We start from the raw sequence: 10,839 nt of genomic DNA on the forward strand, positions 1-10,839 counted from the left end.
GCTTCGCCTTGGCACCACGTTTGTCCCTCCGCGGCCGCCGCCTCCCCGGCGGGACGCCCGCTTCGCGTTGCCATGGTGACGGCGGGAAGGGCGCGAAAGCGGCCGGCCATGGCGGCGGCCGTGAAGCGGCGGCGCGGGGAGGCCCCGGGGCCGGGGCGGGACACGGAGCGGGAGCGGGACACGGAGCAGGAGCGGGGCTGCCTGCAGTTCTGGGCCGCCCAAAGCTGCGCGCTGGCCGAGCGCTGGACGGTGCGGCATGTCCCCTTCCCTCCCTGCCCCGCTCCCCGGGCTCGCCGCCGGTGCGGGCCCCCATCCGGGCGGGCGGTGAGTGCGTCCCTTGCAGGCAGCGCGGGCCGCGGGACCCGGCGGGGCGGCGGAGGCGCGGGAGCTGCGGCGGCGGCAGCGAGACGCGTTCGGGGAGCTGCTCCTGGGCATCCGCGGTGAGTGAGGCCCTGCCCCTGCCCCTGCCCCTGCCCCTGCCCGGCCGGCGCCTCCCTCTGCTTCCCCAGGCCTTGGGGGGTGTGGGCGTGGCAGCACCGGGGCCCCCGGACACTGCTGTCTACCGGGATGCTGCTCCGGTATCCCAGTGCTGGAAACAAACTTGTGGAGCGGATGGGAGGGGTTTGAAGCGGTCCCCGCTGCCCTGTGCTGAATTGAGCCTGCAAAGGTGTTAATCGCAGGATCACGGAGTCGTCAGGGTGGAAGGGACCTCTGGAGACCACCCACTTCAAAAACCCCCCTTCCCGAGCAGGGTCACCTGGAGCAGGTGACATAGGAACGCGCCCAGGTGGGTTTGGAACGTCTCCAGAGAGGGAGACTCCATGATCTGGAGCAAGGCAGCCTGTTCCAGTGCTCTGCCACCCTCGATGTAAATAAATTGAATTTGGAACCTCTTGTGTCTTAATTTATGGCCATTGCCCCTTGGAATGCAGCTCCAGCATGCCAGCGCTGGAAGCAAAGCAGAGCGAAACAGTCCCCCTGCCCTGTACTGAACTAGGCCTGCAAAGTGGTTAATGCCCAGCCCCAACCTCCACCTGATCTTGCTGGGCAGAGCTCTGAGGTTTCTGGAAACAAAGTGAGTCAGTCTTTGCCCTGGGGAGCCAGGGAAGGAGCTCCCTGCCACGGCTGTGGTGCAGGGGAAGCCTGATGGAAAGCAGCCTCAGTTCCAGTTCTGGGCTCCTCAGTGCAAGAGAGACACGGAGCTCCTGGAGAGGGTCCAGCAGAGGGCAACAAAGATGATTAAGGGGCTGGAGTGTCTTATGAGGAAAGGCTGAGGGAGCCGGGCCTGTTCATCCTGGAGTAGAGACTGCTGAGAGGGAACCTGATCAATGTCTATGAGCATCTAAGGGAGGGTGTCAGAGGACAGAGCCAGGCTCTGCTCGGTGGTGCTGAGCAACAGGACAACACGCAATGGGCAGAAACTGATGCACAGAAAGTTTCACCTGAGAATATGAGGAAGAACTTCTTTACTGTGTGGGTGACTGAGCACTGGAACAAGTTCCCCAGAGAGGGTGTGGAGTCACCCTCACTGGAGATATTCAGGAAGCATCTGGATGCAATCCTGTGTAGGATGGACTAGCTTGAGCAGGGAAGTTGAACCAAATGAGCCATGGTGGTTTCTTCCAACCTGACCCATACTGTGAGAAGGAGAGAGACACAATGTATGAAAGGATGTGTGTGTATTGGAAGAGAGTAGGGTATTGATGTTCTTTGGAGAGAGCTGAAAGGTCTCAGTCCTGGAGGACTGCAGCACCTGGATATCTGGGGAATGGATGTATAAAGCAGTTGGCACCTGGAGTGGTGACACGTGCTGTCTCTGGGCAGTGGCCAGGTGGCCAAATCACACCACAGTCACAAATCACAATCACAAAAAATATTCTTGCTAGGCCACTTCTGCTGTCACCAAGCCAGGTGTTGTTTTCTCCCAGCCAGCTAAATTTCTTGTCGGGTTGGCTGTGCCCACAGGGCTGCCGGCTGCTCTCCCTACCCTTCCTCTGGAACTCACCGTCCTCTACAACTCCCTGCTTTTCACTGTGGGAGCATCTGACTCTGCCATCGAGGGAGAAGCCGATGGAATACGCCAGGGGCTCCTCAGGGGTAAGGAGGTGATTCTCTCTATGGGGACTCCTTGGGGCAAGGGGAGCATTCTCTGTGCTCTGGAGATGTGTGGTGAATGGCTGGAGGTGTGGGAACTGGGATCAGACCAGCCTGGCTCCATCTGGAAGGGCTGGAGGTGGGGTGGAACTGTGAGCAGAACACACCTGGCTCCACCTGGAAGGGCTGGAGATGGGTGGAACTGTGAGCAGAACATGCCTGGCTCTGCCTGGAAGAGCTGGAGATGGGGGGAGCGGTGGGCAGCCAGGCCTGGCTCCAACGGGAGGGGCTGGAGGTGAGGTGGCCTGTGGCCTGCGGCCAGGGATGATGTGCAGCTGCCTGCCTGCCTGCCTGCCTGCTGCTGCCTGCAGGGATGGGCCAAAGGTTTTAAGGGAGAGAAGAGTTTTCAAGGTGTAAGGTGCCAAGTCACTATCGAAGCTTTGGTGACAGTAGAAAATTGTTTTCTTTAATTGTGGTGTGCTGGCTTCAAAGAAAACCCACTGAAATAGGCTGCAGGTCAGAGGTGGGTCTGCAGTGTTGGCACACGCTTACCCAAAGGCAAGTGACCTCAAGAGGACTCGGCAGAGCTGGAGTGTAGCTCTGAACCATGTGTTGTCTCCTGAGTGTGCTGCTGTCAACTCCACTCTCTGAGAGCTTGGTTTCTGTGCTGCTGAGGCCAGGCCAGCCCTGCAACCCCACTCCTTCCCTTGCTGTGGGGAGTCCATGCTTACTTGAGGCTTTCTTCCCTCTCGTGGGAGGTGTCCAACTTGTCTCACGGCTGTGAACCTTTTTGCTTGTTTTTTTGTTTTTTTTTTTTCAGTTCTGGAGGCTTGTGGGGCCTGTGGACAGGATCTCAGCATGGAGGAGCTGTGGGAAAAGGTGCTGCAGGAGGTAACAGTGGAGGAGCTGCAGGCACCTCTGCACCGACTGGGGGCCTTGCAGGCAGCCTGGTGGTTGGCAGCCGGACGGCTGGGAAGCATTGCTGGCCTCTTCCAGCTCCTGAGCACTGCTGAGGTAATTGGACACGGGCAGATGCTGGCAGAGCTGGCATAAATATTGTGTTTGTCATAAAACCCACTCTGCAAAATGTTGTTGTGGCATTTGGACACCTGAAACCATCAGTGCTGCCCAGTCAGCATGAGTAATGCTCTCCCTGGCGTTCCAGCATACCCTAATGCTCCTGAGTGCATTAATGAATCCCAGAATATTCTGCCTGTTGGGGCCCTTGGACCTCTGTGTGTGAGACAGGAAATTTGGGCAGGCTGGAACGCGGCTGCAGATGGACTTGTAGACTCTGTAGGGAACACTCTGTGGGCAGTTGGATGCAGAGGAACCTTTCCTGCTGATTGAGAGTCTGCTGGGGGGGGTCCCACCTTTCTGAAGGCACTCCAACAGCACTTGGATCTGCTTGCTAGGAGCCCCTTGAGGTGCACCCCACTCTGAGGTGGGGAGGTGCTGCCCAGGCCAGGCAGGAATCAGTGCAGTGAGGGGGTTGTATCTGAAATGAGTGGGTGGTAGGACATTGCTTCCCAGTGCAATGTCAAAGGGTTTGGTGGGACCTCTCTTTCCCTGTGCTCTTGGATCAGTGTTTACTGCTTCCCTTCAGCATTCCCTGCTCTCTGTCCTCTTGCATTCACAGGACACAGGAAGAGGTCATTGCAGCAAGGGGCAGAATGAGCTCCTGTCCCTGCTGAAGGCCTGGCAAGTCCCTGCTGAGGAGGCCTCCCTGCGCCTGGTACAGAGTGCTGAGGACTTGAAGGAGATCCTCTGCACTGCAGCAGCGTTCCTGCAAGGTTTGTGTGGCAAAGGTGCTCAGCTTCCCACTGCTCTCCTGTCCCAGGACACCCTTGTCCTGTCCTTATCGTGTTTTCTCTTCCCAAGCAAACTGGCCCTTGGGGTTTTCTGGGCTGTTCCTTTAGAAGTCTGGGCTGAGCCTCTGAGTCTCAACTTTTCCATTCCATATTCTAAGAGCTTCGCTGCTTTTACCCCAGCTGATCCTTTCTCCACACTGTCACAGGGCTCTGCTGCCTGTCTGTGACTTAGCGTAGGTGTCTGGGCCCTGCAGTGATCTTAAAGCAGAAGGCTGGCAGGGGACATGTAAGGATTTTCCTTTCTTCTGTCTGTCTTCCTGCACCCGCCTCATTGCAAGCACGTTGTTCCTGTCGGATTGTGGTGCTGCAAGAGCTGCACAAAGCTGTCGTGAGGCTTTGTAGCCTGGTGTCACAGCAGGCAAAGGATCTCATCTGACTGCTGCGTTCTGTCCCACTTGTTGTTTTCTCTTCACTGTTTTGACAACCCCAGCAGCTCTGGGGGCAGCCAGTGCTGCCTCTCTGTGCTCAGGCTCATGCGGGACCTTCCTGCCACGAGGCAAAGCCCACAGACCTAGAGCCAAAGTGCTCTAGGGTGGCACCAGCACTTCCAACAGGGAGGTGGCAGATGTGAGTATGTGAGACCAGCCTCACAGGGAAGCTTGAAAAGAGGATTAAAAGAAAAGCAAATAACCAGTTGTGATAAGTATTAATGACTTAAGATCCCACAGCATCCTGCTGGGAAATGGCCCAGATGTGCTGGAAGGACTGTGAGATCCTGTGTGTGTACTTCCCAACTGTCACTGTGGATGAATGTGGAGGTGAACCTGCCCAGCACCTACCTCTGTCATTGTTGGGCCAAGGCAGATATTTTGGTTTCTGGTCTTAGAAGCTGCTGTTATTTCTGCTGGACATTTCCACCGAGTGACTTGTTCTCTTGCAATGCCGTCAAAGCAAAGATGGCAGCTTGGATCATCCTGCTGTGCATTGCTGGGTTTGGAGGGGGTCAGGCAGGTCCCTGTGGCACTGGGAAGAAAAGGGCACCATGCTTGTTTGGGGACCAGGGAGGGCGGGAAGGCAGGCCACAGAGATGTTGGGTCTGTCCTAGGGCTGCAGGAGCTGGAGGCTGGGAACTTCCCCACCGCCCTCTCCCTCCTTCAGGAAGCTGCAGGAGGATTCTGCTCCAAGAAGGTCCTGGCTCAGATCTACACCTGCCTCGGCTGCTGCGCCCAGCGAATGGTAATGACAGCAGGGAGGGGAAAAGCAGCTCAGAGCAGGGCGGGAAAGATCAGGCTGATGCCCACACTGCCTCTTCATGGTCCTAGGCCACTGTAGGGTGGCAGGGTCCTGAGCAGAAGTTGCCCTCGTGGCCCCAACCTCCTTGGACAGGCTGCAAAATCCAAGCAGAGATTTTGGCTGGGCACAAAGGGCTGCAGAGAGAGAAGCTCAAAAACCAACCTGAGGAGGGCTGCCCTTGGCAAAAGTGCTGCCCTTGCTTAGTGGGGATCTCTGGGGTAGCAGAGCAGGGATCTGGATCCCACTAAATAAGTAAAGATGTGCTTGCAACATGCTTCTCTTCCCATCCAACCAGGGCAAGCCTCAGACAGCCCTTCAGCACCTGAAACGGGCCCTCCAGGTCGACTTCCAGTGTCTCCCTGCCCTGTCCCATGCGGCAGCAGTGTACCATGAACTGGGAGAGACAGATACAGAGCTGCAGGCCCTGGCTCTGCTCTATGAGGTTGGTCTGATTCCTCTAGTTCTTGGTTGTTTTTCTGCCCAGCAGAGCCTGCACAGAGCTTCAAGCAGGCTTCTGCTTTCTCGGGGTCCCCAAAGTAGGCTACAGCAATCCAGGCATGGTGTTGCCTTCAGAGTGTGGGCAGGAAGAAGCCTAGCGAAATCTGAAATTCCTGTTCAGCACCTGGTAGTTGGATATGGTTGGATCTTGTGTCCCAGTTCATGTTCTTGGTGGCTTGGGAGAAGTGGTTATAGTCTCAGGTCAGAAAGTATCAGTGTCTTAAAAAAGTAAATGATAGTAACGAGGCCTTTACAGGCAGATTGTGGCTCTAAGGGGGTGTGCATTAGCTGTATCAACCTGTCTGGGAGAGCAGGTCACAGCAGCAGACAATGAGTTCTCTCTTCAGCTGTTTGAGATCTGTAAGGTACAAAGAGAGCTGTGGAGAGGGGACTCTCTCCTTAGAATGACCTGAGATCTGATCTCACTAGCTCTGTGGCTGCAGTGGGAGATGGTGCTCCCTGCAGTGCTGAACTAAACACCTGAGGTGGTCTGGGTGATCTTGTAAATCTTCTGGCACCGTGTGGAGATCAGGAGTTTGCCTGATCCGTGTGTGATCCTGATGGCTCTACCTGGAAGTGGCTGTGAGAACAAGCAGCTGTGCTTGTGAAGTGCAGAACTTGTGCTCACCTGGGTGCATCTCCAGATGCCAGAAGAGACAAGGGATTGCAGCTGCATGAGATTTGACCGGTGTGTATGAGATTTGATCATATTCTCTGTTCCTGTTTTCACAGGCTCTGGAAAAAAACCCTCCAGCAGTTGCTTCCTCCAGTCCCTATTTCCTAATGCGAACAGAGCTGCTTGTCCACACACCCACACTCACTTCTCTCCTTCGCCATTGCCACCCCTCTGAAGTGAAGTACCTGCTGGCACAGCGGTGTCTCCAGGATGGGAGGTAACAGTGCCTCTGGTGAGCTTGCAGCATGCTGCTTGTTTGGGCTCTGCAGCTTTCCCTGTGCTTTGGGAAATGGTCCAGTTCAGCACTGCTGTTGTAGGTCTGCTCAAAGCATGGATGGTTGTGACCAGAGCGAGTGTGGTGCATGAAAACCAGTGGGCTGGCAATCTGGGTTCCACCTGGCTGCTGGCACTTCTGGGGCTCCCTCTGCTCCTTCCACCACATGTCCTGTCTCTGTTGCAGGGTGACTGATGCAGTGGAACATTACCTGGATTTTCTGGCTCTGCTTCAGGAGGGTCTCCAGCAGCAGGTAGGGTCCTGGTGAGCTCCCTTGGTGATTTGGTAGATGAGGTTTGAATCTCCATCCCAAGGCCTCAGCCCAGGTGTCACCCCTGGACTCCAGGTTTCAGTGTCTAGTTTGAGATGTAAAAGAAATTAAGTGGGGACTGGCCCCCCTGGCCTGTGGCACGTCTGCCTTTGGATTCACACCAGAGAGCACTTGCCACTGCTATCTGGAGAAACAGCTTCCCCTTTCCCCTAAAGCCATCGGCCTGATTTTGGATGTCCTTCACTTCCAGAGTAGGGATTTGCTGCCTTGACACAGCTTCTGCCTGCTCTGCCAGGCTCCAGTGTCTGTGGGAATGGGCCTGAGCTTTGCTGGGAGCAGCTCTGTGTTCCCAGGTGTGATCACTGTGCCTGGCTGGGCACTCCACAGTTCTGCAGCACTGACATTGCCTTTGTTTCTCAGGTGCCCCTGGATGGTAGCTCAGCTCTGCCAAGGATCCCAGAGGTGTTCCTGGAAGCAGCATCTGCCTTGGAGCAGGCTGGGAGGCACCGGGACGCCATAACCGTGTGTGAAGAGGTCATCAGACGGACGACTGACCTGATCCCACGGATGTTACAAGTGGAGGAGAGGCTGGAGCAGCCGGAGTGCCAATTGCCAGGGGCAGGGCTGGCAGGGGAACTCCTGTCCCAGAAGAAGGAGAGTCTGTGCTGCCTTGCCTGGAGAACAGCTGGATACCTGCTCCAGGGCTGGGCATGGGCCAAGCTGGGCGAGAGCAAGGAGGCCATAACGCAGTTCAGCAGGTGATGAAGCCTCGCTGGGAGAAAGGGCCTCCCCAGCAGGCAGCAACTGGCTGGTGGGGCCAGGCCAGGGCATAGCACTGCACCAGGGCTGGCCTGGCAACACTCCTGACAGTCCAGAATTGGCTCCAAATCTCCACTGTCCTCCCTCCCACAGGTGCCTCAGCGATCTCCTGCGAGTCCAGCTTCGTGGACCTGCCATTGAACCAACAGGTAAGGGCCTGTGTGGGACCTGGCTGGGTCAGGATCCGTGTGCTTGTCAGCAGTGGGTACAGGAGCAAGCAGCATCACCTCTGTCCCAGAGTGCTGAGCTCTATGCCATGCTGAATCCTCTGAAGAGCCTGGCTGGTTTGGTTGGATCAGGGTTTGGCCTCAGCTCTGTCTCCTTCACTGTCTAGACAAAGGTTAAATGGGCTGTGAACTGGGAAGCCTGTCCAATCCAAATTTCAGGAAAAAGATTTGTGCCAGTTGTGCAGGTGGGCAGCCAAAGGTCAGGCTGCTGCTGAGGTCACTGTCCACCACAGCCATGTAACATTCTGAGCTTTTGGCACTCTCACTCTCCCCCTCTGCTGCCTCCCAGCCTCTTCCAGCCTGGCATAGAGGCTGAGCTTCATCTGTCTGGGGAGCTGGAAGATGAGCAGCCCAAGTAAATCTTTGGGTTGTCCTGACTGCTAACCTGGCTCAGCCTGCTCGGACTAGGGAGGGAATGCCTGGAGGATGCTGTCTCCAGGTGCACATGTCTTTCTGAGGCAGAGAATCTCCCACCAGAGGTGGAGGTGCTCCAGAAGATCAGGTTGCTCTCTCTCATCGGGCGAGGTACGCAGTTCCTGGAGCTGGGGAGGCACAAAGAAGCCCTACTGGATTTCCAACATGGTTTGCAGGTCTCTCCAGGTAAGAGGCTCTTCCTCTTCCTCATTTTGGTGAGGAACAGAGGGGATTTCCACAAATTTTTCCTGGCTTGCTTTGCTGTCTTCAGCAGGAAGTCCTTATGCTTTAGACCACACTTACTCGGGTGCCAAGGACTACAGTAGGGCCACTAGCAATGTTACATACTAGAGATGCTTCTGTGAGGCCTGGCAAGCTCTGCCCTGGAGGAACAGACCAAAACTATTGTCAGAAGAGTATATTAGAACCCTGGCAACAACCTGTGCCCTGAGACAGCTTGGAAATTTCTCTTCCTGCCCCAACCCCAGCCTGGTACAGCCAACTTTCTCCCAGACAGGTCTGCTTTTCCAGAGCAGAGGAGCTGGAGTTGTGCTCCCTCTGAGGAAGCAGCATGTCCATGCCTGGCAGTGCAGAGGCCTGTGAGGGGCAGCACACGTCTCGAGCAGCAGCATAGCTGGTGCCACTCCCAGGGGTGATCTCCCCTGTTAGTGCTCCGGCTGTGCGGCAAAGGTGTGAGCTTCACCAGAATCTGCCAAACCTGCTGGTCCCTGTCCTGACTGTGGCTCCCTCCCTTTGGGGGTGCAGACATGCCTGCTGGGAAAACCCCAACCTGTGTCCAAGGAGAGGTGTGGCATGCTGTGCTGCAGGGCTGATGCCATCTGTCTGTCTTGGCTGCCAGCCCCGGGGTTAATTAGAGCCTATGACACAGCAAGACAGTCTCCTCCACATTACACCAGCTCTCCTCAAGCTCACCCACCTCGTCTGGCTTCCAAGCTTCTTTTGCAACACCTTGCAGGTCACAGCAGTGCTGAGGACGTGCTCCTCCCCTGCTAAGGGCTGATCCTCCTTCATGTCTTACAGGTGACCCAGCTGCTGCCTCCTACCTGGTGCAGGCCTTGTGGAAACTGGACCGAAAGCAGGAGGCAGCTGCTCAGTGGCAGAAGTTGTCCCAGAGCTCCCCTGGGGAGCAGAAAGGAAAGGGAAGGTGTGTAGAGAGAAGAGTGGGATTCCACCTCCAGCAGCACAAACGGTGTGCCAGGCTGTGGGGACAGTTTAGCTCAGCTCCTCCTCACCTGTGCCCACACCTGGGATGTGCTTGAGGAGCTTCTCCCCACAGCTGCTCTGAGGGACCACAGGCTGTGGCTCTGCGGGGACTCCCCTAGGCACAAAAGGGCTCATGTGGGGCCAGATGGGGAGGGACCACAGGCTGGGGCAGAGCAGGGGGCTCTGCAGGACAACCTCCCTAGTCAGGCATGTCCCCTTCTCTTTCAGGCCCCTCCCTTTGTACCTGGTTTTGTGCCTGGAGCAGGCCATGTTCCCACACAGTGAAACTCTTGCCAGCACCGTACAGGATTACCTCGGGACAGCAGCCCAGGACACCTCAAGCTGACCTGGTCGGTCTCCGGGCTGGCACGAGGTCTTTAATCACTCTTTCAAGACTCAGAATCACTCTTGAATTTGACTTGATTCCCAAAGGACTGAAACAGATATTTTGTAATAAAAGCCTCAGCTCTACTTAGTTTTAGGCTTTTCTGTGCCGGTTTTCCAGAGAGAAACAGTGCAGTTATGGCGTTTTCGCTGCCTGGAGCTGTATCCTGGGTGTATCCAAGGGCAGAGATATCCTCATCCTTTGTGCCAGCTCTGTGCTCCAGGCTCCAGAGCACTGGAATTCTGTCCTATCTCTGCTTTGTGTTTTGCTCAGCTGCTGCAGTTTGGAGCTCAGAGAAGGGGTTTTGGCTGAAGCATGCAGCTCCAAGGTCTAAATTCCACATGGGATTTCACAGGGATGGGAGCAGCGCCTGGACACGTGCCTGTGTACCCCTTGTGTGTCCCAGCTCTGTGGCCCCACAAGTGATCAGGGCTGAAGGAACACCTGCCCCTGCCCAGCACTTGGTGCAGTTTATTTCAGGTGAGGAAGTGACATAATCCCAGCCTTTGTCAAGCCTTGCCTCCCACAAGAGAAGAGGGATGTTTGGGAGCTGCATGCAAAGGATGAGTTGGGAGAGAGGGGAGAGAACATAAACAGAGCTCAGGAGAAGCAGGAGGCAGGAGCTGTTGCAGCCTCAGCACTGGAGGGACAGAGGGGCTTTGGGTGGGCTTTGTCCTGCAGTGCCTTTGGGAAAACAGCTGGGCACATCCTGGGCTGCATCCAAAGCAGGGTGGGCAGCAGGGGAGGGAGGGGATTCTGCCCCTCTGCTCTGCTCTGGTGAGACCCACCTGGAGCACTGCAGCCAGCTCTGGGGGCCCAGCACATGGAGGACACGGACCTGCTGGGGTGAGTC

The 10,839-nt window shown here is 56.2% G+C and overlaps 1 protein-coding gene across 1 annotated transcript; it reads left to right on the forward strand.

Moving 5' to 3' along the window:
- Positions 1 to 72: 72 nt before the first annotated feature.
- FANCG (FA complementation group G) lies at positions 73 to 10,076 on the forward strand. The gene is made up of 14 exons (XM_050329852.1): positions 73 to 249; positions 344 to 440; positions 1,966 to 2,097; positions 2,915 to 3,108; positions 3,734 to 3,887; positions 5,011 to 5,141; positions 5,494 to 5,640; positions 6,429 to 6,589; positions 6,833 to 6,899; positions 7,338 to 7,675; positions 7,830 to 7,885; positions 8,426 to 8,563; positions 9,419 to 9,542; positions 9,830 to 10,076. Exons 1-14 carry the CDS (start codon positions 73 to 75, stop codon positions 9,945 to 9,947), a joined length of 2,034 nt encoding a protein of 677 aa, XP_050185809.1. The 3' UTR covers positions 9,948 to 10,076.
- The last annotated feature ends 763 nt before the right edge of the window (positions 10,077 to 10,839 follow it).

Source organism: Myiozetetes cayanensis, unplaced genomic scaffold, assembly GCF_022539395.1.
Source record: "Myiozetetes cayanensis isolate MyiCay16 unplaced genomic scaffold, myiCay2020 scf4, whole genome shotgun sequence".
Taxonomy (NCBI): domain Eukaryota; kingdom Metazoa; phylum Chordata; class Aves; order Passeriformes; family Tyrannidae; genus Myiozetetes; species Myiozetetes cayanensis.